Source organism: Melanerpes formicivorus, unplaced genomic scaffold (genome assembly GCF_026170545.1).
Source record: "Melanerpes formicivorus ecotype bairdi unplaced genomic scaffold, bMelFor1.0.p_v2 SCAF_6, whole genome shotgun sequence".
In the NCBI taxonomy this organism is placed as follows: Eukaryota; Metazoa; Chordata; class Aves; order Piciformes; family Picidae; genus Melanerpes; species Melanerpes formicivorus.
This window is the reverse complement of record NW_027142358.1, coordinates 19,769,934-19,796,080: the sequence shown is the minus strand read 5'-3', so window position 1 is coordinate 19,796,080 and position 26,147 is coordinate 19,769,934. Positions and strand designations below refer to the sequence as shown.

Below are 26,147 nucleotides of genomic sequence, written 5' to 3'. Positions count from 1 at the left end.
CGCCTCCCGTGACGCAGGTAACGGCCTCCGCCCAGTCGCTTCCCCGCTCGCCCGGCGCGGCCTGTGCTCCGGGCGCCGTTGGCAGGGGGCGCGGCGCCGAGGCCAGGTCTATTCGCAGAGGTCTGTCAGCGCCGGCGGGGGACGGGGGGCGGTGGCGGGCCTGGCGGTCAGGCCGGACCCGGCTCAGCTCGGCTCCGCCCGGAGGGCGGCAGTTAGGGAGCGGTGTGGCGAAGCCAGGCCCGGCCCGGTGTGTCCCGTGTGACCGTGATGGGCGGTGGGAATCACCTGCGGGGGCCGCTCGCTGAGGTTCTGAGGGGTCGCGCCGCATTAGTGCGGCCTTCCGGTGGGGCTTCGGGTGAAGGGGAGAGATGATTTGCTTGGTTCGGTCGACAGTTAAACCTCAATCCCGTTGCAGCTGGCTGCGCCTTAACAACGCTGCTGGCTCCGGCCTCTGGGAGCTACCAAGGTTGAAGAGGACATTGGTATAGCGAGGTTTGGCCGGATGGCTGTGGAAGGATGTGCCCTTGCCTTACGAGCAGGGACAGAAGAATAAAACTGCCCCCTTCCATAAATGTGCCCCCTGCTCTTTTACCACGTTTTGGTAGCCTGCAGCCTGTGGTATATACCTCTAATACCCATTGATGGTGGTTATTTTGAGTGAAATATTGGGTAGTTTACGGCATGGAGGTGCCTCCATTGCCCAGGACTTAACAGTGCATGCCTTGTGATGAATGCTGGGCTCGTACACTTCCTCCAGGTCACCCTCTTGGGTGGCGAACTCTGTATGTATTCTTTATATAGCAGCAGGATGTCATGTGTGTTAAGAAACTCGGTAAGGGTACTGGCAATACCAAGAGAATATTGATTCATATTACATTAGCCTGTGCAATGAATTTCTGTTAAACTGATCTTGAAAAAAGCTGGGTAAACGCTTTGCTATCAGAAATGTCTTGCTTTCTCTTTTTCATATGCTTCTTTTACCCATGGGAAACCTGGGTAGTATAATTCACAAGAGAGTCGATGACATTCACTTCTAGAGTTGAAAGTGCCAAGGTGAGAGCTTGCTAGTAGTTTGAGATACATATGCTGTCCTGCAGAACAGCTGCAGATATTTTCAATTGCTTAAGGCTTTAATTTACTTCTATCATTTAAGGTTGCTTTGGTGCATTAAATATCAGGTTCTTCTTTTGGTTCACTGCTGCTTTCTTATTTTTGACCTCCGGTAGAGATTTAATTAATATCTTAGTTTAGGTTGCTCTTAGCTCAGCTCGAATCCTTGGCAATCACTGTTTTCATTTCAGGATTGACTCAGGAAACATAGTGGAGTGGAACAATCCTGACTATTTGTGACTTCTGCCTGCTATCCTCTGTGCCGATTTTTGACTGACAGCCTCAAGGCTGAGTGGGCTGGAATGGTCTATGATCATGTTGGTGGTCTTCAATTCGTTTAGCTGCTGACAGCTGACATCTGTGCTAACGAGTGGTATGTGCGGAAAAGGAGAACTAGGAAGAAGTCCATTTGTTGAGTCAGTTAAGCTGTAGCCAAAATCAAATTATACAGTTGGTGTCTTTGTGCATTTTTGTTTCATACCTGAATAAAAATTAAGATTTTAATCTTTCCATGAGATGGGAGTAATACCTGTGATGATAGTTTTCTTCATCTGTGGTCTTTATATCTTTACAGGAGTGACATAGCCTGTATCTGCATTAATAAATTGTGTATTCAGTAGTTACAGGTTGAAATAGGTCTGTGATCTCATGTTGAGGTTTAAATGCAACTGGTACCACTTAATAGTGCCTTATTTCTGTTATTCACGTCCATTTTCAATTTGTCCATCTTCATTTCTCTAATATTGTATCCAATTCTGCTGTCCCCATCATATGAAAGACAAAGAGCTGTTGAAGCAAGTCCAGAGGAGTGCCACAAATATGATCCAAGGGCTGGTGCGCCTCTGCTGTGAGGATAGGCTGAGGGAGTGGTGGTTGTTCAACCTAGAAAAGAGAAGATTCTGAGGGTACCTTAGTGCTGCTTTGCAGTACCTGAAGGAATTGTACAGGAAGGCTGGAGAAGGACTTTTCATAAGGGTGTCTAGTGACAGGACAAGGGGGAATAGTTTGAAGTGGAGGGAGTGTGTGTTTAGACTGGGTCTGAGGAAGAGGCTCTTCAGTTACAAGAGTGGTGAGACTCTGGAAAAGGCTGCCCAGGGAGTTTGTAGATGTGTCCTCCTTGGGGGTGTGCAAGGCGTGGTTGGATGAGACCTTGAATAGCTGAGTCAGTGTTGTCCCAGTTGCTCTGTGCTTTTGCAGCACTTAATCTGCTTTCAAAATGGTGCTGATAGTATTTATGCTCCTACAGTTGCCTAGGAGCCCTAATCAGTCAGGATGATGATGCAGGAGGATGTCCATGTTGTAGTAAGCTTTGAATCTGCGAAATGACAAGTGAATATATGTAGATAAGAAATTATATATATATCATTTATATAGGGAATATATAGGGAATTCAGCATACTTGTACCCTACCTGTTACTGATTTGCTGAAAATGCCAAGTGATAAGAGTGTACAATGTGGTTTGGTGGGTTTTAAGGACAATTGTATGCTAGCTTGGGTCGTACTGGCTTGGGAGAATGCTTTCTAAGCATCTCGATATCATGGAGAATGTGAACAAATTCTTCTTTGGAAAATTCAGTGAGTGTATGATGGCAGCTGCTCTTAAGAGCTAAGCATCAGATCTTCTAGTAGATGAGAGTGAAAAGGTTGCAGAATTCTGGAAAGAATTCTCAAAGAATTCTCAGAGCCTTCTTTTCTCCAGACTGAACAGCCCCAACTCCCTCAGTCTGTCCTCAAAGAAGAGGTGCTCCAGCCCTCTGATCATCCTCGTGGCCCTTCTCTGGACACATTCCAGCACATCCAGATCCTTCCTGTAATAGGGGCTCCAGAACTGAACACTGTACTCAGGGTGGGGTCCTACCAGAGTGGAGTAGAGGGGGAGAATCACCTCTCTTGACCTGCTGGCTATTCTTCTCTTGATGCAGCCCAGGATGTTATTTGCTTTCTGGACTGCAAGTGCACACTGGTAGCTCCTGTTGAGCTTTTCATCCACCAGCACCCCCAAGTCCTTTTCTTCAGGGCTGCTCTCAAGACAGTCACTGCCCAGCCTATATCAGTGCTTGGGATTGCCCTGACCCAGATGCAGGACCTTGCATTTGGTCTTGCCCTTGTTAAAAAACCTCCTAAGATGTCATTGGAAAGACAAGATAAATGTTACTACTTCAGAAAGCAAATTAAACAGTCCATTCTCAGCATAGCACTGTTTGGTTGAAGGCTAATGTCAATATCAACAACTAACACTTTTAATTATTTTGTCAACTCAGTTACTCATGGCATAGATGTGAAGTAGCAGGCCTTTTTTCAATTGCTTCATATTTGTTTGATGCAGTTTACTGAAGCTGTCCTAGCCTGGCTTGGTAAAAGGCTGCCGCTTTCTGCATCTGAGAGACACAGTTGCTAGGAGCTTCTCTCCAGGGAAGTCAATGATTAGCAGACCATTTTTTCTCAGGGAACTGAGGTTCAGGGAGCATACAGTAGAAATGGTATCATTCAGGAACCAGAATGATGTTGCCAGTTACAGAAGCTGTGAGGTGAGCTGATTGTTCTGGAGATGGCCATCAGCAACACTTCCACTGCTAAAGTGTAGGTCTATAATCAGTCATGGTGTGGCCTCTCTCTTGAGAGCTTCATGCCTAGGCCTGAGCTTTGTTGAAGAGCAGTCAAGCCATAAACCTCAGTTTTCACTGTGAGGCTGAAATGATGCCTGCAATTTATTGGCTGTTTTCTGATAAGGTTTGTTTTTTTCTTATTAATAGACTTGGATCATCTGTCTAACAAACAGTCATGAGTCATCTGAAGTTGTTTGCAGCTGCAGTAAAGTGGCATGGCATTAAACTTCTGGAAAAGCAAGATGTAGCCAGAAGGGTCTTTTTACATGGCCAACGGTATGTTTCGTCAGGAACCTCAGAACCTTTCCTGAGTGGGAGCAACTCAAATTATGTGGAAGAAATGTATTACGCCTGGCTTGAAAACCCTAAAAGTGTACATAAGGTAAGTCTAAAAGTCTAAAACTTGACTGTAAGTAATAATACTAGGTTAAGAGTGGATCATTTTTTTTTCCTTTAAAAAACAATAACAGCAACAACAACAACAACAACAAAACCCAAAACAACAAACAAAACAAACCCAAAACCAACTTGTTTTATAAAAAGTCCAGAAGAGAGTCTCGGATGAAATGAAATATGTGAAACTCATTTCCCATATATTGATTGTTGTAAGAAGTGCTATTACAGCTAAAAAAGTTCAGAGGAGCCATGGGCATGGTGAGGTGAGCAGAGAGAATGAGAAGACCAGATTAGAAATAGGAAGCTTTTCAGAAACTGTCAGTGTCCTCCATGAAAGCGCTGTGCATGTAGTCTGTTACTAGTTGCATCTTGAAGAAGACCCAAGAAATAAAACACTTAGAGTTTTCTAATTTATTGTGATAACTTCATATCAGAGGGTATGTTATATTTCAATAGTATCTGTTGACTTTGGAACTTCTAAACTGTCTAAAGATGATGAATATTCAGTTCCCTATAGGTAGCTGTGGTAATTGTAGCCTTAAAATTGAATCTCATGTTGTCAGATACAAACCTTCTTAAATTTATCTTGAAAAATACTTTGTTCTGTCTCTCTCCCTGTGTTTCCAGGTGACATACATTTGTTTGGCTTATTTTTACTTTAAATCTATTGCCCAAATCTGTTCATGTGAGCAAAATACATAGAGTTATTTTTTAACAAGCATTTAGCTGACAAGGAAGGCTCTCTTATGGTGATACATGTAGAGAAACTTAAGAAGCTGATGAAAAGTCTGATAAATTCTGAGACAGGTTATTTTCTAAAGATGTAATGTAAATTGTGCTCAAACCATTTACCATTTTGGTTGCGTGTTCCCTTATTCTTGAGATACATATATAAAAATGTCACTTAGGAGATTTTGCTGTAAGTCCAGTCATCCGTCTAAACCGCGAGGGAGTGACATGCATTGAGGATAAAAAAGAGACCAGTAAAAGCAGTTCTGTGGATGGTTTCTTTTGGGTTGTATTTGTTTGTTTGGTTTTGGATGTTGAGCGGGAATTTTGTCTTGTTGGAAGGTGACGTATGCAGTTATAATTCTTAAGACTGAATGTTATCCTCATAGCAGATAGATCTGAGGTCTTTTGTATTATGCCTTAACTTGGAACCAATGCAGCCTTCTCCTTGGATGGTTCCTTCTCTGATGCCATCTGTCTTTGATTCCTTGTTATGTAACTGCTGGCTGGAGTTCCACCCAGCATAAAGCAGGGTAGCAGGTTGTGTGGATGCATTAACTTCTGAGAAGCCCTCATGATGTTGTTAATCCTTTATTTTAACAACATTGAAGGGAGGAAGTCACACATAAAGAGTGTGTGTGGTGACATTTTGGTGACATCTTGTTTTAATTCTTTTTATATAAGTTACATTGACTCATGACAATCTTCTTTCCTTTAAGAAGAGAGAAATGTATTGTTCAGCCCCTTTTCAGTGGAGCGAATGTTCCTGTTGTGGAATCCTGCAAACTTCTAAGGGTGCATAAATATCTGCCAGTTTAAGCAACCCTTACACGAACGATGCAGAGAGCGGCCCAGCCCTGGCCATGGTGCTGACTGGCCCTGGCCATGGTGCTGACCGACCTCGGCCGTCCAGGCCAATGGTGCCCTTGCAATGCTCGAGTGAAGAACAGAGGCTTCTGTTCAGCATATACATGGCCGTTGTTTTTCTGGTGCTTGAGGGTAGGCAGAAAATCATGCCAGAAGACTGTCCAGCTTGTCTTGCAGTTCAGGCACAGCTCACATCATGGTGAGGTGACGCAGATTGTAGGTTGAACAACAATCGATCAATGAGCAGAATTGTGCTGACAGAGGAATGTAAATGTGCTCATGGAGTAGGGTGTGCCCTAGAATGTGCATCCTAGTAATTTGAGATACGTTTTAAAAAGGTGTGAGTTCTTTTCCATGTTATCTATATACAATATACTTAGTAATGAACTGAAGTAAATTCACTGTGTGCCTGGTTTATGAGGCTTAAAATAAGATTATTGATGAACATCATGGGTTACTTTACAGCTGTTTTTGACTGAATAGTAAGACTTTTCACAGTCTAGGAAAAAAAATTCTAAGGGGAGGACAACAATCCAAACTAAACTTTGGTTTCATCTACAGTTTAATTTTTGCTTCCTTGAAAAACCATCTCATTTCACCATCTGTAAATAACCATGATTTTTCTTGACAGAAATTATTCTCTTTCTTTTTAACAGGTTAAAAATGTTGAGAGTTGAACTCAGCCTATTCCCTTAAAAATACAGAAAAAATCATGATGTAATTTTCTGATGGTAGGCAAGTTGTAAATTTGGCTTTCTGCTACAGAAAGTGATGGAATTATTGGAAAACAACATCAAGAGGCACCAACAGATTATGTAGTGTTGGTTATGGCATTTTAAATAATTGGACTCTCTCTACAGTCTGCACATATTTCATTGCTTTAGCCAGTGTGTGCTGCCTGGTTTTGCAGGACACTTGTGCCAATTTGTGCTAGGTGTTTAGTCATTATATTCTGTTTCCTCTTTTTTTTTCTGTTCTTATTTTTCCTCATGTTTGTTCTTGGATACTTCCTTATCAGAAGGGATGTGCTTCCTTCTAGTTGATAAGATGGAGAAGGTTTATTTCTCCTGTGCTTTAAAAATCTTACTCTGTTCACTTTTGCTTAGAAACTCCATCCAACCCAAGACTCCTCAAATTATGTGCCTCTCAGAAGATTAGATTGGATGCCTTCCCATGTCTGTGTATTTAAAGCTGTCTGAATTATGGCTGTTGTGTTCCGATAAGTGTATTCAGTATGAATAGTTTTGGGTTTTTTTAAGAATCTCTTTTGCATATATACCATACTTATATATCAAGGAATGTGCATTTATGTGTGTGTTATGTGTATGTGTGCTTCTCTCTGTGTGTGTGTATATATAAGAGCCTTCATTCTTTGTGCAAATCCATTCCTGATGATTTTTTGCTTTTCCATGCTGTTTGTATTTCCTATCCTTAGAGCAGCCAAACAACAATCAGAATAAAATGATGTGGACTCTGAAAAAGGCATCATTATTTCTCCTTGAAGCATAGTGTCAGGGCCATAGATCATAAGGGAGAAGCTTGACAAGGCTCAGTTATTACTATCACAAGATTAATTACAAAACTGCATGGTTGGATATTGAGTACATAATGCCTGCCATGTTAGCCTGTATGCAGCTGCTCTGCTGTGAGCGTGTAATCACTTTCTTGGTTTATGTACTTGGAAAAAGTGGGGGTTTTGTTTTGGTTTGATTTAATATTTTACAGCTTATTTTATTTGGGTTTATTTTATCTTATTTTATTTTTCATGATGTAGCAATGCTCAGTGTGTGTCTTCTAAGGCTTTACTGTCCTCACTGCAATTGATAAATACTGTGATGTCATCAGAACAGAAACAAACCATCAAGATAACTAATATGTTACTTGTTCTAAGTGCAACACTGTTTATTATATGAGAGTAAAATATTGCCACTGCATCACTTGGATTATATTTTATTATATTACAGGAGAAAAGAATGGTTAACTATAATATAGATTTGCTGACAGGAAAAAGAAAAGAATGTATCATGTATCACTAATATGGGTGTACTTATTTATTTTCTACAGATATATTTTTCTGTTATAAGTTTCCTCTACCATTTTCTTAAACAACAAATTTATTTGAGAATCTGCAGGTTTGCTGTTAGACAGGCTGGTCTTCTGTCTGTTCAGTCACATGGCTAACGCTGTTGCCGAAGACTGACATTGATACACAGGATTTGAAGACTATAATCTGGTATCAATCTTGAAAGACACTATAGAAATTTGTAAAGGCTTTGATGGATGTGTATCTAGAAAAAAGTAATTTTCAGTAGCCAAATGATGTATTTTCCCTCCCCTCTGATTAAATGTCAAGCCTGCCCAACAAATCAATAAGTTCAAAAATGCAATAGAAAAGAATAGTGTGGGTTCCTTCTGTGCCAGTTGGCTGCATCTTCAGATGTAAACATTTTGAAGGTATTTCTTTGTATTTGTGAGTTTATGTGAATTTGAAAGAGTCTTGTGCTTATTCTCCTTCAACAGAAAGCTTATTGGGCAAGTTGATTTAGATTCTGTTAGCAGCTGTCTCAGCAGGGCACTTGTCTAAAAATACATTCACTTGTTTATGGGTCTGTGCTGTGCTAACTTTTACACCTAAATGAAAAGCTTTTGATCCAACAAAGGAATAGCTATACTATTATCATCATTCAATGATTATCATGGTGTTAGAAAAAGTGAGGAAGGAACCTGAACATAAGCACAGTATATTCCTTAGTAAAACTTTGAATGAATACCAAATGTCAGATCTGTTATGGATCCAAAAGCGTGTTTAGAATTTCCTTATTTAACGAAAGTTAATAACTATGTATCACCAAAATAATTCCTCCAGTTTTAAGTAGCCTTATAACTTGAAGGGATTGCATCTGTTTTTCACGGTCTGAGATCTGCAAATTCTGTATGGGCATGAAATTGTAATGTTGTTCTTAATACAGAGTAAGGAGGTATATAGAGAGAATACCAGAGGAAATACACTAATAGACTCTCATAGACCATTTATAGTGTGTTGTGTACATTCAGACTTGTAATCTCTGCACAGCTAGCAAGATGTTAAGGTAAGAAAAGTATAGGAAATGAGCAAAAATGAGAGGAAGGAGCAGGAATGAATTCTTCATCAGTGTCTGGAACTGACCACCAAACATGATCTGTCTGCTTTAATTTGTCATGGTATATAAAAGTTAGGCTGTGTGTAGCTCAGTCTGTCTAAAAGCAGGGTGATAAACTTACTGAATTTGTATCAGTGCAACTTTTTATTAATAAAGAAGTAGGAGACTGTTTCTCAGGTAGTGACTTCATACTGACGATGAGGTTCCTGCCCACAGGTTCATTGAGTCCCCCTACTTCTGTAACTTAAAGGTTGGGTGATATTTAGCTCTTGTGTTCTGCCCCTGCCATAGTGTTTCTGAACATATTGTGGCTTGTAGAAATCTCAGCACAAAGACTTTTTGTTAATGGAAACAGAACTTTAAAAATAGTTTCTGTCATGCAGTATTGGTATTCCATTATTTTGATTCTTTTGTGTATTCTGTAATAAATATTTTCAGTTATGTACTTTTTAATATCAGATCTTTGGGCTGCTTTTCATCTGACACTGATTCCTTGACGTGTTAATTCTAAGCTCACAGCCAGGGTGATTATAAGGCACCATACAAAAGGAAATTTATCCTTTACACTTCTTGTATTCCAGTTGCAAAGATAATAAAGTTTAAAGATAGCTTCCTTTTTTCCTAAGTTAGCCAAACTGAGAATAGTGGGGGTCTTGACCTTTTCTTACCTTTTATGGAAACTGCAAGCTAAGCACAAGTATTGATTAGTCCCTGCTAGTACAGGCTTTCTTCTTTGTTGGATATAAGCATCTCATGTGGCTTATCCCATTCTGCTGCTGTCTAACCTGGGACAGTGATCACTTTGTGGGAATAGAAGCTGTGCAGGAAAAGCAGACATGGACATATGCAGAGGAAGTGTCTTGTGTAAAAGTGAAGGTAGACATAAAAGGGACCTTTTGTTTGTTGTGATTCAGTTTCTGAAATACATATTCTTTACCCTTATGACTTGGCACCTGAAGCCAGGTCCATTGTTTTTTCCCTAGTAAGGTAACCTAAGCTAGTGAAGAAAGAATCTTAGACCAAATGTCCCACTCAGAAAAACTGTAATTGCTTTTAAACAGTTTCTTCAACAAAGGCCCTTAAGGACCTTCAGTGTCTTGAAGTATCATAAATTCTTTTAAGTATCATTAAAGAAATGGATTAATTTAATTTTCCAGATTTTCAGTTTTATAGGCTTCATAACAGCATAATATCAGACCCATTAGGTTGCCTGAATAAACATCACAGTTAAAAAGGGCTGTGTGAATGAATAATGTACGAAGATGCTTTGCATTCGTAGGTGCTGGAGAGATTTCCACTGAGCAAGCTCAGTGTAAGAAATGAAATTAAAAGGTTTCAGTGTAAATGAAACCCACATTTACTAGCAAGATGGGGACATACCAGTCTTCTCTCTTTGCTGGCTCTTGCTGGTGCCAAGTACTATAATGTGATGAGGTACTATTTGCAGATTAAAGGAGCTGCTTTTGGTTGAGCCTTTGGTTTGAGACTTTGGTTTGGTTCTTTCCTTCTCTGTACACATGTCCAGTCCTGGGATTTGTTTTTCCGAAATGCTAATGCTGGCCAAGCACATGATACCAATCTGCCAGATCAGTTGGAAAGAAAGGCATCATTTCTTCAGAGCCATGGCCTGGCCCAGACACCGGGTAAAGCTGAAAAGCTTGTTGAAGATCATCTTGCTGTACAGTCTTTGATACGAGCATACCAAGTAAGTGTACTTTGGGGTAGGTGTGGGAGGGTCTCTCCTTTGCAAACAACCTTTTACTTCCTTTTTGTGTTCTTGTCTCTGGTCTTAACACTTGCCTGTTGTGTGTCTTCTCTGTCTCAGTGTCTGAGCACTGAGGTCCTGAATTCAGACTGGGATGTTCCTCTGGCTTAGCAAGTTTAGGATTCAGATTACCCGCAGCCCTGATGCTGGTCATCTGATTTAAACTAGAAGCTCTTTATGAAGATAGTAATTTGTGAAAGGGAGCATGCATCTATTGGGGTTTGCCTGTTTATCAGGAGCAGAAGCCAAATGTGCCAAAGCTTAGCCTTTTACTATTCTATATGCTCACTTGACTGTATTAAGATTTTTCTGCATGTATGTTTCTCTGATTCAGTCAGTTACTTGACCAAATTAGAAAACTAAGATTTCTGAAATAGTTTCGCTTCACATGAAGGGAGTTGTCCTGGCTATACTGTCAGTGAAATGAAAACTTTTCCCATGATTCAAGTCTGTCTTCATCTCTGGTAAAGTTTGCATTATAGTTCTAAAGGTTGCTTTAAGATACCTGCCTTCTCATACATCTAGTGTGAATTTTGAGATTCCTGATTTGAGCAGGATTATAGGTAAAAAGAGAGAAGAGAAATAATGAATTAACCAGAATTTGAGTTTTGGGAGGCTGACCAAGTTATATCTAATTTCCTTTTGGGATTTTGGATATAGAACAGTGATTTTAGTTAGATGCTTTCTAAATTTAAAACAAGTTTAAACATTTTTGTTTGGACTCATATTTAGTATCTTGATTTTACTAAGAGACCAACCCAGTGTGAAAGAAAAATAACCCCCCTAAACATATAGATCTGTATTAAGCAGAATATTCCAATTTGATTTTTAAATTGGACTTTTTATGCCTTTTCTGGAAATAAGTGTGTAACTTCTCAAGAAGTTTGCTACAGTTTGACTTGAAGACATCTGTCCTGCCCTGTACTAAGAATTCTAACTCATTTTTGCTATTATGAGAAGAATAAGAAAAATGTTTCTTCAGAACTTTTCTTTGTGCTGTACATATCACACTGTCACCATTGATTCAGATAAAACCCATGCTATTCCAGCTGCTGGAGGGGTGTTGTAAAAGAGTGCAAAGGTTATGAATATAAAGAATATACACCATTTGCTTAGAAGTGTCTGTAGCAAACAACCATTTCAGTCCATTCCCTCTTGGTTGCAGAAAAAAAAAGTTGAAGAATTAAGGGGAAAAAAAAAAAAAGGAGAATGTTAGGCTGCTTTGACACTTTTTACTTGAAAATAGTTTGAGGCTTGCCATTGTGTTTTCTGTTTTTGAAAGAGTATGCCATCCAGCTCAGGTGATAAAACAGAAATGCCTGTGTACGTGGCAGGCACCCATGTGTCTGTGACGAACAGGATTACCTAAGGCTACTGTCTGTTTTTAGAAAGGTATTTAATACCCTCTAAATTAGGTGTTGAAGGGATACAATCAATTTGTGACCTTCTTTTGCCTGACAATGAAATGGAGAAGGATACAGAATTTTCATTTCTCAAACCTGTCAGTGTTTCATGGTTTTTGTGGTACACTGCTTTGAGGTCTATTGAGATGGTCATCTGAAAAGGCAGTTAATCTATTGCTTTTTCTAATGCAGAGCACTGGACACACTGAAAAAAGGCTTTCCAGCTAAACGTGTGTGCTTAATATAAATGACTCCAGATAAATTAGTTTCAGAGTGATTGCCCATTGGAATGGGCTGCCTGGGGAGGTGGTGGAGTCGCCATCATTGAGGGTGTTTAGGAGGAGACTTGATGGGGTGTTTGGTGCCATGTTTTAGTTGATTAGGTGGTGTTGGATGATGGGTTGGACATGATGATCTTGAAGGTCTCTTCCAACCTGATTTATTCTATTCTAACATTGTAGGTTTGGGGTTTTTTGCATCCATGTCTGGTTTCAGGTAGTCTGTACTTGCATTCAGTCAATTTTATGGCAATTTTTGAAAATTAACTATGCATGTATTTTCACAGTTGATCTCTGATTTTTGCAGTTGTTACTATTTTCAGTATCCAGTGAAAGAAGAGGAAGTTACTGAAAAAGTAATGTGACATTGATGAAAACACTGCCTTTTAGTTAAAGACTAAACTGTTTCTGGAATATAATATGGCTCAGTACTTTACTGACTTGCTTTTCTGGGTTTTGGTGTTCTTGGTAATTGTCTTCCTACTAATACTGCAGAGCAGATACAGCTTAGGGAGGTGAATTCTTTCCTCTTTATGACACTTGAGACACAACTTTTTGTTTAGTTCCAGTTAAGTAGAATTTGTAGTGTTGTAAACAATGAGGTGGCACAGACGTTACCCTGGGCATCATTTGGCCTGTGAGAGTTTTATTACTGAGATGCAAAGAATCTCGGGGACCAGGCTGAATTTAAAGGGCTGGTGGTTCCAAAGAAGATGGTGTATTTGTTTGCTTATAAGTGGAAAGTAGTGTGTTATGAACTCCCCTGCAAATATAGATCATTTAAATAGTGTCTTTACAAGTAATTTCTTGATGAACCAAAGTTTAGTCACACTTTATTACAGCATGATCCAATTAATTGTTAATACTGCATTTTCAGATTTTTTTTTTTTCAGAGACAATTAAGATACTAGTGCAGTGAATGAAACTCTATCTAGGTGATCTGAATGTGTTTTAAAAGAAAAAAACAAAGTATTAATGAGAAAATATTCCTGTATTCATTCATAAAAAGCTATTAATGAGATAATTCGGTGTATGAACATCACACTCAAGTGTTGTAGTATTCTGAAGGTACTGAAAGGAGGATTCAGGCAAAAATACAAATTGAGTTAGCAAATGATATTACCTGTACACTAGTCATAGTTTCTTAGTTTTCAATTTAGTGCAATCTTAAGTAGTTTACTTAAACTTCAGTGTAATTCCAGTTCAAATTGTGTGTCTCTTTCAACCTGGTTTATTATTATTATCAGACAAAATAAAGGCTATGTTCTAATCTATGTCAGCAGTTTTTAATACAGGTGGTACACACATGCAGTGATACAATGCTTATTACCTGTTCTTACAGATAACTTGGGAGATATGACCCTCTTGTGACATTAGTGGTGTGGGCTTATTTAACTTTGTGCTGTTACATGTGCTTTGGAGAGGTATCAGTGACTTTCTCCCACTGTCAGACTTCTGTTAGTGTGATTTCATTTTTCTCTCACTTTCCTTCTTTTTTTAGATCCGTGGCCATCATGTGGCTCAGCTGGATCCCCTTGGAATTCTGGATGCAGACTTAGATTCATTTGTTCCATCTGACTTAATCACTACAATCGATAAACTTGGTGCGTACACTGTATGTTTTGTTATTTGCAATGGTTATTTGTCTCCTGTCTTACTGGGCTGATGAGATTTAATAAGACATTTCAGGGAAGCACCTGCCTCTCTTGCTTGCTGGCATCATGACATAGTTTCTTTGAGCATCTATAAGGAGGCTCAAATTTTAGGATGGTGGAATTTATACTCTGAGATCACAGATAAGGATCCTGTAAATTCACCTTCTGATGAATGATGATTATAAGCACTTTTTAAAACCCCCAAGTCTTATGGTTTTGAACCACACCAGAAACTGATACTAATTGATTCTGGTAAGCATACCATTATGCTTGATACTTTTTTTGATTGAAGGCTGGTCAATAGGAAAATAACAAGCAATAAGCATAATGCTGGACAGAGGGCCCTTAGAGTAAATTTCATGTCAAATTTGAATTTTAGCCTCTGATATGTATTCCTTCTGTATAACTTAAGGAACTTTGTTTGAAGTTACCAGGAGACGACACAGGAAGTGTCGAATTCTTGACTTGTGTATGTAATCCAATGGTGATAATTTTAGTTTACTGCTGGAAGAGTATAATACACTATGGTCTGCTTTTGCAAAGGTAGTTCTGGTTGCTAGGAGGGCATGTTTCTGAGAAGTTGCACTGATCAGTTTTTTTGCACTTCTGCTTGAGTAAAAAAACATGATTGACTTTTCTCTATTCTTCAATCCGCCTGGTTTGTTTGAAAAGTGGCTTTCTACTTCATAAAGACACTGAATCAATTTTTCTTTGCTATGTCGGGAATTTCTTTAGACCAGACATAAAACATAGTGCAAGTAGTAGTTAAAACATATTCTGCTTAATTTTAGTGTAAGTGCATCTACTGCCTCTTTGCTGCTGTTTTCCATTCCTGGTGGCAGGGAAAGAATCAGTTCTGATCTGTGCTCACATAAAGGCAGCGGAGTGCTTAAGACCATACATGGAGGTGCTTACGCAAATCAGGGATTCGCTTTGAAGCCTGTCAGCTTTAATTAAAGGAAAATACCTACTGGAAGATACAGTTGACATTTACTGAGTACATATAAATTGTTTGGAGCATGGGTGATTGCTAATGAGTCAGGTCAAATGTCTTTGACCTCTGCAGATAGTTTTTACTAATAAAAAGTGTGATTGGTCAGAAGGCTTCATTAGCACAGGAAAAATATTGTAGACCTCTGAGTGACATGGGGGGATGTGTCTGAGTGTGTAACTGAGGGGGCATGTATGTTTGTGTGGACAAGCAGAAATTCCAGGCTAGTGCTGGCACAGCAAAAAAGATGAGAATTTCAGATGTTGTCTGGCAGGAAACTTACAAAAGGTCTCTGGTAGTACGGAAAGTATTTTAGTGTCTGATTTTTCTTGTGCATTTTCCTTGTCCTGTCTTCTGATTTTTATTTTGTTTTTCTTTGAGAGACCTTTTGTTCAGAAGTTTCTTCTGGGAGTTACTTCTAAAAACTCAGCTAGTGACAGGTGTACCTACTGCATGATTCAAATTCTGATTTCTTTCAGGAACTCTTGGATTTGAGTAAGGTAGTATCTCAGGAGGAGATGCTTCAGATGTTCTGTCTGTGCCGAATCTCCCCTGTATGTGTTCTGGTTATTGCATGTCATATGAAGAGCCTTTCAAGTCTGAGTGAAGGTCACCAATAGAAGGCAAACCAAACAACCAGTAACAACAAAAACAAACAAAAAATGCACAAAAAATCCCCAAGCAATCAAATGCAGAAAACCCCAAAACACACAAAACCAAGGCTCTGCTTTGTTTCAAGTGACACTACAGCCCCTGTCATTCCCTGTGGCCCTCCTGGCTTGTGATCTTTTTCCTGCTCTTTAAAAAGTTTTTTTGCTTAGCATTACAGAAAACCAGAATCAATCTAGTGTTGGAAACACCTACTATGGTACCAAGCAGGAGAAACAGTGCTACACAAACACTTTTCTTGGTCACTCAAAATTTGACATTGTAGTCTTTAATTATTATTTTTTAACATTAATTTTGCAAAATATTATTTTTAACCCACAAAATGTACTTTTTACTAAGTGTTGTATAGTAAAAGTGATGGCAATACAGTTGTATGGCCTGACATTAAATGCCAACTTCCACTATTATTTCATCATTAAATTGCTGCTTTCTTTTTATCTAAAGAAAATTCATTTAATAGGGAACAAGAAGCACTATTCTGTATTGACTTCAGAGTTACATGCAGGCTGTCATCTCCATGTTACAATGGATGCCTGCAGCTTGTCTGGAACCAAGTTCAAAAATAAAAGCAGAGAAGCTACTTTTAGTTGTAAAAATATTTTTGCATGTGCATGCACATAGCTAATTTTTATGCATATGTAAGTTTCTACAACTGTGTGTAATTCATGTTATAGGTTTTATATATTTATTTTGTACACTTATAAGAAGCTATTTCTCTTCTCTTAAATTTTAATGTAGACCAGTTAAATTATCATGCAAAGCCTTTCATGTAAAGCCTAAATACCAGTCTTGCAGTCATCTCTTATGTGCTTTGGCTTTTGAAACTCCATAATGGTTAAGTCAAATCTTTTCTTAAAACATTTTGTCAGACAGAACAAGTTTAGATATGCCTAAATCAAGATGGGACAATATGCATAAACAAACTCTTGTTGGAAATCTGTTTTATGAGGGGTTGCCAACTGGGAAATAGAGTTGTCCAGGTCCTTACATACCTATTTTAAACAGTGACTAGAAATACCTTGAAAGTTCTACCAGAGTGTTTGTCCTACATTACACTGAACATTTTCTTTTTTTTTGTCTTGGTCTGTCTATTAATGTTACGTAAATTAACTTAGTATGCTGCCAACCAACTGGTTCTGTTTGCAAAAAGTGGTTCCTTTTGTGCTTGTTGCTCATGATACAGCAAGGAAGAAATCTCACTTGTTAGTTGGTTATTTTACTAAGTAAAGTGTAAAATGTAATAGAGAACTGATATCAAATTGGTATTATACTAAAACACAAAAACATTTGCGTGGTTGTTCTGTCTGAACATTAAAAAAAAAGAATGCTTTGGTACTTCTAATCAAACAAGAACTGTTGAATTGAAATATTTCTTTTAAAAATACAGACTAAGATGTATTGTGTTAGTGAATGCCTCCAAAATATACACACTTTCAATTTTCAATCTGGTACTTTCTTTCTTAATATTGCTTTATTAAACTTAATTTGCGGTGGTTTGAAAATCAGTACTGGTTTCCTTTTTGATTACTGCCCTGCATCACAAATTGATAATGCATGTGTTGTAGGGTTTTATGGTTTGCACGAATCAGATCTGGACAAAGTCTTTCAGCTGCCTACAACCACCTTCATAGGAGGAAATGAGAACAGTCTTTCTTTACGAGAGATCATCAAACGACTGGAGGTCAGTGGAATGGTTTTTAATGTGTGATTGCTTTCATTCTAACAGAACAGCTTTTTACAGCTGTCAGTCACAAAAAAATTACCATTTCACTAGTATTAGTAAAGCATGTAAAAAAACAAAATGCCATTAAAAATGACCCTTGCATTGCTTCTAGAGATGGCAACACTGTTAGTTTAATTGCCTGGATATCTGAAATACATAGATTGAGTATAAAAGAGGTGAATATAGTAGAATACAAGTTTAGGCCCTAATTCTGTAAAGACCTGATGTTGTTTAAAAGGAGTAGAGCCTTTAGAAGTTGTCTTTTAAGTGTCCTGCCACAGATAAAACACCTTGCATGCAGCAGTCATTGATGTGCAATGGTTGCTTTCAGAGCCCTAGCTGTAGTGAGACTTCTGCTTGAGTGAAAATATGAAGATTAGGTACCAAATTCATGAAAGCCCAGCTGTAGCTTGTGGGTAGCGATGGTTCTTGTTTTCTATTCCAAATAATTTTTCTAGAGTTTCATTCTCTGACAGAGGTGATACGGTTATGCCATATGAAGTCACCAAAGCTAAAATAATTTAAAGCAAACATAACTTAAATTAATAAATATGATTAGAGTGGACCACAAATACCAAAGAACAAGCAGGAGTAGTAGAGAATTTGTAAACTGCCGAGTTACTAAGTACTGGATATTCCTGATTGCATCCAGGGTTTTGGAGTACTGAAATTGAAGAGACTTCTGTTGCATGATAGTGAAATCTGTTGGATTACAAAAGGAGTAAGAGTGAAGAAGTATTTTAAAGGATGAAATATGAAACTAATTTAGAAGAATATAGGTAAAATAATTAATAAAAGTAAAATGATTACTGAGCATATAAGAGCTTATGGCTTTGACTTGTTGCAAGTGTGAGAGAATATGTTGACTCCTGTTTGCCTATTCCATCAGCTTAGCTGAAGGTTGGCAAGTTTTTAAGTCACATCTCTTGTCCATTTGAGCTCTGTGTTTGCTTTCTGGTTTTTGCACTTCTACCATGTCTGTGCAGTGATTTTTCAAGAGATAATCCTTAAATTGTAGTGTGCAAATAAACGGACAAAATAAGTAGCAAAATACAAAGGCCTCAAGGAACTGATTTGTGCTGAGGTTTCCTTCGTCTCTCACAAGTCTTGGGTTTTTTAAATTGAGGTTAACATTAAATTCATTGTTAGAGGCAGTAGAGAGCATGTAGTATGTGTTCAGAGTAGTTTTCTCTTAAAATCAAGAGTCTTACTTCTGTTGACTTGTATTTTGAATGTATTTTTCTGTGAAATATTCTTTTTATGGTAAGGGGAAAAAAAGAAAAAGGCACAGCAAGGAGATTAAATTTCTAAAGTGTCTTTGCATTTTTCCTTGTCCTTTCTCTACTCTCAACTGCTTGGATTCTTTTTCAGATTTCTAGCCTTCTGAGACATGACAGTTACCAGATAATGAGGCTTCATAGCAGTTTTCTCATTGTCTTTATTGCTGGATTTCAGGGGACGTTTTAAAAAGTCAGGATAAATTTTGATAAAGGACTTGAAATATTTCCTAGTGCATCTGAAGACAAGACTTACACCTGTACAAACAGTAGCAAGTTAGGTGAAATATGCCAGTCAGCTTAAGACAGGTTTGACCTACTTTGAATGTATTACCAAATGAGAATCATCCAACTTCTAAGTTTTGAAATGTTACTTTCTAGAGAAAGCTTCCTGACACAAAACTTAGATTTGGTAAACCAATTTATTTGCCTGTAGGATTACTCTAAGGAAGATATAGTGGAAGAGGAAGAAGAGTGCAATTAGCTCTTTCAAAAGAGTAAATTTCACAGAAAATACAACTTAAAAAATAGTTTCTTCATGTCCTGTTAACTCCTAAAGCTTTCATTTTGGTGTTTTTGCATTGTAGAATACTTACTGCCAACACATTGGCTTGGAGTTTATGTTCATCAATGATGTGGAGCAGTGCCAGTGGATCCGTCAGAAGTTTGAGACGCCGGGAGTTATGAAATTTACTAATGAGGAAAAAAGGACTTTGTTGGCAAGGCTGGTGCGCTCAATGAGGTATGTGGTGCTGGGAAGGGGCTCTGTGACTGCTGGCTTGGAAGCAGGTGCAGTCTGTAAACTGCTGAGATGGAGGGGAAGATTCTTAGTGAAATCTGGAGCGCAGGTGAGTGTAATTAAACCTGGCTGCGATGTCAGAGGACAGTGTGTCAGGTATGGCAGGGTCTGTGTAGTGACTTTTAACATTGTATTTTCCTAAAGCAGGTTGTGTTCTGTAACTTGTGCAGCCTTTACTGGCCTATCTGGCAATGTTTTCATTGGCTAGTAGAGATAAACTGAGAAAAATTATTTTGATGGACTGGTAGTATGCATTTCTGTTAAAGATTCATAACCTGTTTCAGTAAATAGGTCTCAGACAACATTGGATACTGAGCTATTGTTATATTCTGTCTACTGTGTATCTTTCTAGTAACACATGATCAAAGGAAAGCGTGCTAGCGCTTCAAGAAGAATTTTTAGTTGTGTGAAATGTTGACATGAGCATTGTTTGACTTGCTGGGATGCTAACAATCTTTTTGGGAAAGCTATGCTAAGATGGGTCTGGATTTGAGAGGCATAATGTGATTTCAGGTCCTGGTTTTGTACTTTTCCTTTTAAGGTATACCAAGATGTGCTGTACTGTTGCATGAGTTTGCAGCAGGAATTTTGGTCTCTGAAGTATGTGAAAGCGTATTTGGAAACAGCTTGTTGATTTTGCTCTCTGTAGAGAAATACTGCAATACCAGAGAGTAAATTACCCTCCCACCTATAGAACAACACTTTCTTCTCAGGCACAAGATTTATTCCAGTTCATGTAATGTGAAACAGTTTGCTTGTCCTTTGAAAAACACAAGAGTTAGAGATTTATAAAAACCCCAGGTTTTTTAGTAGCCTTCTATGTTCAAAGACTTAAAAATGAAGTGCTCATTGGAGGTGTTGGAAGATACTTTTTTGCCCTATGTTTTGTGTGGTAATATTATAGCAAGATTGTTTGTCTGGGTCAAAGTTTATTTAAACAGAAATAAAGAAGTCATTTAATGGTCGAGTGACTATTGCACTTGATTAAGTTTGTTGCACAGGCGCTTGGTACAAACCATCTCCATTTATCTTCAGGCAAGAATCTGCTTTTATCCCTTCCTAAGATGTGGAAAGGTCGGGGATTACCAGTAGCATAATGAACTGAATGTTCATCGTCTGCTGAAAGTGGAATAAAAAAGATTTACATAAATTTCTATCCAAGTACCTGTAGCATGTCTTCTTTTTGTTCTGAAAAGGATCAAGAAAGAAAAACTGATTTTGTGGAAATCTGGTTGTGCTCTTGAGTTTATGGCTTTGTAAAGTGGGTAGTCATCATTTTGCTTGAGAATACTGTTTTCAAAAACATTCATTCCAAGTACTACATAGTTCAGATAGTTGAACCTGAATTTTCAAGTAGGATTTTTCATCCTTTGTGGGTGCTCAATGATAGGTGAAATATTCATTGTATATCTTTGATCTGCTTTGTGTATGCATTAGTAAACATGTTAGACCATGATTGTGTGGTCTGATCTGGACATCTCCTTAAGCCTGTGCACAGTCAAGTATTTCTAGATTATCCCTTCTGATAGCAACCATCTTTCATCAGACTTGTTGTTCACTGGGTGCTGAATACACACCGTGACAGTGGATGAGATGCCAGCCTTTGTGAAATCACTGTGTCATATATCATTTGCAAGACATGACTGAAATATTTTGGTTCTGCACACTTAGTGGCATTTTGCCTCAAATAATGATATTTCTGCTTATTCGATACTTGATAAATATGCAGCTGCAGAGAGGAGGAAAACAATGTGTACACCACTTTGGTTTGCCTTGTAGGACTTGCTGTCCATATGGGATCCCACTTTCAGTTTATATAAACTGGCATAGCCCCACAGATTACCCTGTGGAATTCTGGCAGCGTAACTCAGCTGAGGGTCTGGCTTGTTTAGATAACTGAATGTAAGGGCATCGATGGGTAAGCTAAGGCAAATCTCCTGGCAACTCTTCATTTTGCTGCCTTTAGGGCTTTAAAATGTAAATATCAGCATTCTAAGTGAGGAATAAGCTGAGTATTAGTGGGTTATGTCAGTGTTATGAGTCAAGGCATTGCACAGATGATGGAAGAAATGGAGTTATTTTCATTAAGATGTATTTTCTTTACTTTTTATCTCTCTAAGCTTTACAACATCTAATCCTTTCAATGTTTCTTAAAAGGTAGTTTTTTTTAACCACTTATATTGCCTCTGACCCGGATGCATTAAAGAATGAAAGAACATCGGCCTGTCAGGAGTTGACATCTTTCTCCTGCTGAAGCTGAGGCAGAGTTATTAGTGCCCCAGTTCTTGGCACTTTAGCAACAGTTAATCACACAGTCTGAAGACCCCCTGCCATTGAATAGAACCTATGAAACAGGTGTGCGCTCTGCTGTGGTTTTCTGCAAATATTTTTACTTTCTATTATCTTTTCTCCAGTCCATAGAGGATACTTGTTTCACTCTGCCTCCCCACTGGTCAGCATACATTTTGTGTACTTGGGAATGAGCAGAGTTTAACTTGGGAATTGAATTTTGTCTGAGGTGAAGATTCGTCTTCCTTTCTGAATTGTTTCAACGTCCCAGTAGTTACTTCTCAGATAGAGGAGAAAGGAGACTTAATTCTCTCCCATGTCTGCTTCCCCGTGTGTGACTTACTTCCAGAGGCCTAAAAACATGTATTCACAGATATTTTTTAAAGTGTAATGTACTTTTATTTGCTAAAAGATGATTGCGAATACATATTTGCTATATTGTTTTATTAAAAGCACTCTCTCCTGTTTTCTTTGGTTTCTTTTCATCAAAGATTTGAAGACTTTCTTGCACGCAAGTGGTCCTCTGAAAAGAGGTTTGGGTTGGAAGGATGTGAAGTAATGATTCCTGCACTTAAAACCATCATTGATAAATCCAGTGAAATGGGAATCGAATATGTTATAATGGGGATGCCTCACAGGTAATATCAATGGAAATCCCTCAACAAATGGGCTGGGTTCAGCTTCTAGAATTTTATTAATGAAGTAGATACAGGAGAAGCTGGAGTAGCAGAGAGTCAGCCATAGCAAGTAACTGGAACATAGAAGTGTAACAAACAGCTGTCAGTGAGAGACTACAGGCTTCACAGATAAATGTGAAACTCATTTCAGTCTACTTAGCAGCTTCAAGCAAATGTGGCAGTAGCCGTGGTATCGATTTTGCTGCATAGAGTTCAGAACTGAGAGAATTTAACAAGACAGTATTAAACCTACACTCTGCCCTAATTAATTATTAATGTCATTATAATAAGACTGCTAGAGAGCTAAAAATTTATTACTTGTACTCGGATAACTAGGTTTTATAAAATAGCTGTGGGAATGCATTGCAGGAACTGGGCAAAGGAAAGAGGAAGGTAGAAGGAAGGGTTGCAGGTTCAGTAGTTTGAAGTGAACTTTGTACTTGCAAATTTCTTGCTGATTTTATGTTTTATGCTGTTGACTCTGTTATTACTGCTTTTTATATGTAACTGTGTTTGGAATTTTCTTAGAGGTAGGCTGAATGTTTTGGCTAATGTAATCCGAAAAGAGCTGGAGCAGATCTTCTGTCAGTTTGATCCCAAACTCGAGGCTGCTGATGAGGTAAGATGCTTCTTCAGTAGATACATGTAGAGAGATTCATACTGAAGGTAGTTTTCAGACATTTTGGTCAATGTTATTATGAAAACAGCATTATCAGTTGCTGAAATGCATTGTGTTCTACTTTGAGGAATATGATTCAGTGAAATTTCTTAAGTCTAAAGACTATACTGTACCTATAACATACAGAAAGTATCTCAGGAGTGATTGTAGATAAGTTTGTAATCTCTAAGAATATTCCTTTGCTCTATAAAATTGAGCATCAGTATTTTGTGTTTATCCAATAGTAGATAGTGACACCAGGATAATAAAACAGGAACAGGGTTCCTGCTTGAAATCACAATGTCAAACCCATAGTACAAACTGATGTACAATTAGCTGGGTGCTTTAATTGGACTGAAGTGCAAATTTTAGACCTAATCAATTGGATGAAGCTGGTATGAATGACCAAATCATGACTGCATTTTGCACGTTAGGGATCTGGGGATGTAAAATACCATCTGGGAATGTATCATGAGAGGATCAACCGAGCAACAAACAAGAAAATCACTCTGTCTTTAATGGCTAATCCTTCTCACTTGGAAGCAGTTGATCCTGTTGTGCAAGGGAAAACAAAAGCTGAACAGTTTTATCGAGGGGATACAGCAGGGAAAAAGGTAAAGTCTGTTTAATATAGTAAATCTTGCTAGTAGTTTTTCATATTATTTTTATTACAAACAGTTTACCAGTAGTTCTGTATCAGTCTTCCTCTCTTCCTCTGCAATAGGAATGTATCACCTGTTGAACTAAATAAGGGTTTTGGCATGGTACCTCAAGGGTAACTTCAGGAAGAAGGCTTAAAATTTTCATTTGTGGACTTTCATTTGTAGAATCTGAGAAATCTATGGCTTATTGTAAAGATACAGTTCTATTTTATAGGCACTGTAGAAATACAGAGATGCTGAGAAGTGTGAACTGCAGTTTTGCTTTCTAATGTTTATATGTGGATCTTTTGTGTATAATCCTCCCTCTTAGGTTATGTCCATATTATTACATGGGGATGCTGCCTTTGCAGGACAAGGAGTGGTTTATGAGACATTTCATCTTAGTGACCTTCCATCCTATACTACAAATGGCACTATTCATGTTGTGGTCAACAACCAGGTAACAAGTAGAGCATTTTCCAAACAGTTTGTCTTCTGAACAGTTGCTAGTGTTTGTTCATAGCTGGATGCATTAGAGTGGTTATTAGAATGGTTAGGCTGTTTCTGAAAATGATCATACTACCTAGTAACTCTGAGTGGATGATTTCTTATCACCCACATTTATTTAATTCCATTCATAACACTCAATTTGATAAAGTTTGCTTTGTTTTGTTTTTAAGAAAACATAAAGAAGCTAGATACCCAAAATGTAAAGTATCATGATACTACTGCTGTGTAAATGACTATTAAATGAAAACCTCAAGCATTCAAAACAAAATAGAAGGAGGTGCCCAGATTATTTTAATGGAGTTCTCTGGAATTTTTAGATTGGCTTCACCACAGACCCCCGTATGGCCCGCTCATCTCCATATCCTACTGATGTTGCTCGTGTTGTCAATGCTCCTATTTTTCATGTGAATGCTGATGACCCTGAAGCAGTGATGTATGTGTGCAGTGTAGCTGCGGAATGGCGAAACACATTCAATAAAGATGTGGTGGTTGACTTGGTAAGTCTTGATTTCCTTAACTTTTCGTTCTGTGTGTGATGTATTACTGTCTTCTTTTTCTTTTGCTTAGAAGGCTTAGTGAAGAAACATAATCTTTATTTTAATGGCCTTTAGTTTCTTGTTTTTAAAAAACCAACCAACCAACAAGCCCACAACAATCCATGAATAATGTTATACCATAAACTTCCTAAAATCTCTATAAAATAACCTTGAAATGGAGAGATTTCATTTGATAGTTTTCCTTATCAACTGTAGCAATCTTTCCCTTTGTAGGTTTGTTACCGTAGGAGAGGGCACAATGAAATGGATGAGCCCATGTTCACACAGCCTCTAATGTACAAGCAGATTCATAAGCAGGTACCAGTGCTGAAGAAGTATGCTGACAAACTGATTGCAGATGGAACTGTTACACTGCAGGAGTTTGAGGTACACACCAACAGGGTTAAAGGGAATTTACTAATATGTCAGTAGGAAGACACAGCTGTCACTGTATGCTGTCTACTTTAAAATGTTCCTTTCATTGTTGTGATAAGTTGTCACCCTTTGGCACTTTCTGATTCAGTTTGGTTTCAATTGTCATGTAAAATACATAGCATTGTTGTAACAAGAGGACTGAAACTACTGTGCAGTTAATTAAAACATACTGCACAGAAAAACACCTGCTTCAGTTCTGATATCTGTAAAATGTGATCCGATGTGAGTGTTGAAGATGGAGGCATTTGTCAGCTGTTCTTCATCTCTAGAATCTTGATTCAGCAGTAAGACAGTATTCAAATGCTCACAGTTACTACTGTAGCCTTGGCAGGCTTATATCCAGCACTGATGTAATAAAATTAATGTAACCTTTTTATTTTCTTGCAATTATTCAGCTAATTTCAGAGGTCATTTGAAGTACTCTGAAAGGATGAGGTGTAGAGTCTGGTGCCTGTGTTAAGCTGGTTAGATGTTTGCTTTAGTTTTTTTTAATATGAATGTGTAGAGTGTGGATGCAACAAAAGGGCTTCTGAGAAGGTGTGGCTAACTATGTAGTGACACAGTATTGCAGATACCAGAAGAGCAGTTTGTGTTAGGTTCATTCTGTTGCCTGCACACGTGGTCGCAGCTTGTACAGAACTAGCTATCCTAAATTGTTGTAGGAGAATAGTGGTAGGGTCTTTGGTGACTGGATTCAGGACCCAGGATGGATATACATACTGGGTTCAACATTGCTGTTAATTACTTTACAGCTTAGCTAGCTCAATAACTTGAGTGTGGGTTTGGATTGGAACATTGATATTGTAGAGACATTCTGTCTCTACAGAAGATGACTTTGTTGCCATCTGGGGTGGGCAGAAGATTCTTAGCTAGACTGTTCTAAGTAGACTAGTATTCTACAAGGTTCTTTTCTAGTTTTTAGGGGCTTCTCTAGCTGGAAGTATGAGAGCTGGATAATGATCTTAGCATTATGACTGTAAAATACATTTGGT

The 26,147-nt window shown here is 38.3% G+C and overlaps 1 protein-coding gene across 3 annotated transcripts in view; it reads left to right on the top strand.

Annotated features, from left to right (window-relative positions):
- Nucleotides 1-26,147, top strand: part of OGDHL (oxoglutarate dehydrogenase L) — a 51,715-nt gene continuing 25,568 nt past the window's right edge. Inside the window, exons 1-13 of one of the 3 annotated variants that reach the window (XM_068139996.1) lie at nt 1-17; nt 1,302-1,483; nt 3,865-4,099; nt 10,375-10,554; nt 13,797-13,899; nt 17,176-17,291; nt 19,198-19,352; nt 22,190-22,336; nt 22,904-22,994; nt 23,468-23,647; nt 24,006-24,134; nt 24,502-24,681; nt 24,955-25,107. In XM_068139996.1, coding sequence (XP_067996097.1) covers nt 3,893-4,099; nt 10,375-10,554; nt 13,797-13,899; nt 17,176-17,291; nt 19,198-19,352; nt 22,190-22,336; nt 22,904-22,994; nt 23,468-23,647; nt 24,006-24,134; nt 24,502-24,681; nt 24,955-25,107 — 1,641 coding nt within the window. In that variant the 5' untranslated portion in view covers nt 1-17; nt 1,302-1,483; nt 3,865-3,892. The other 2 variants (XM_068139994.1, XM_068139995.1) reach the window with 2 other exon arrangements.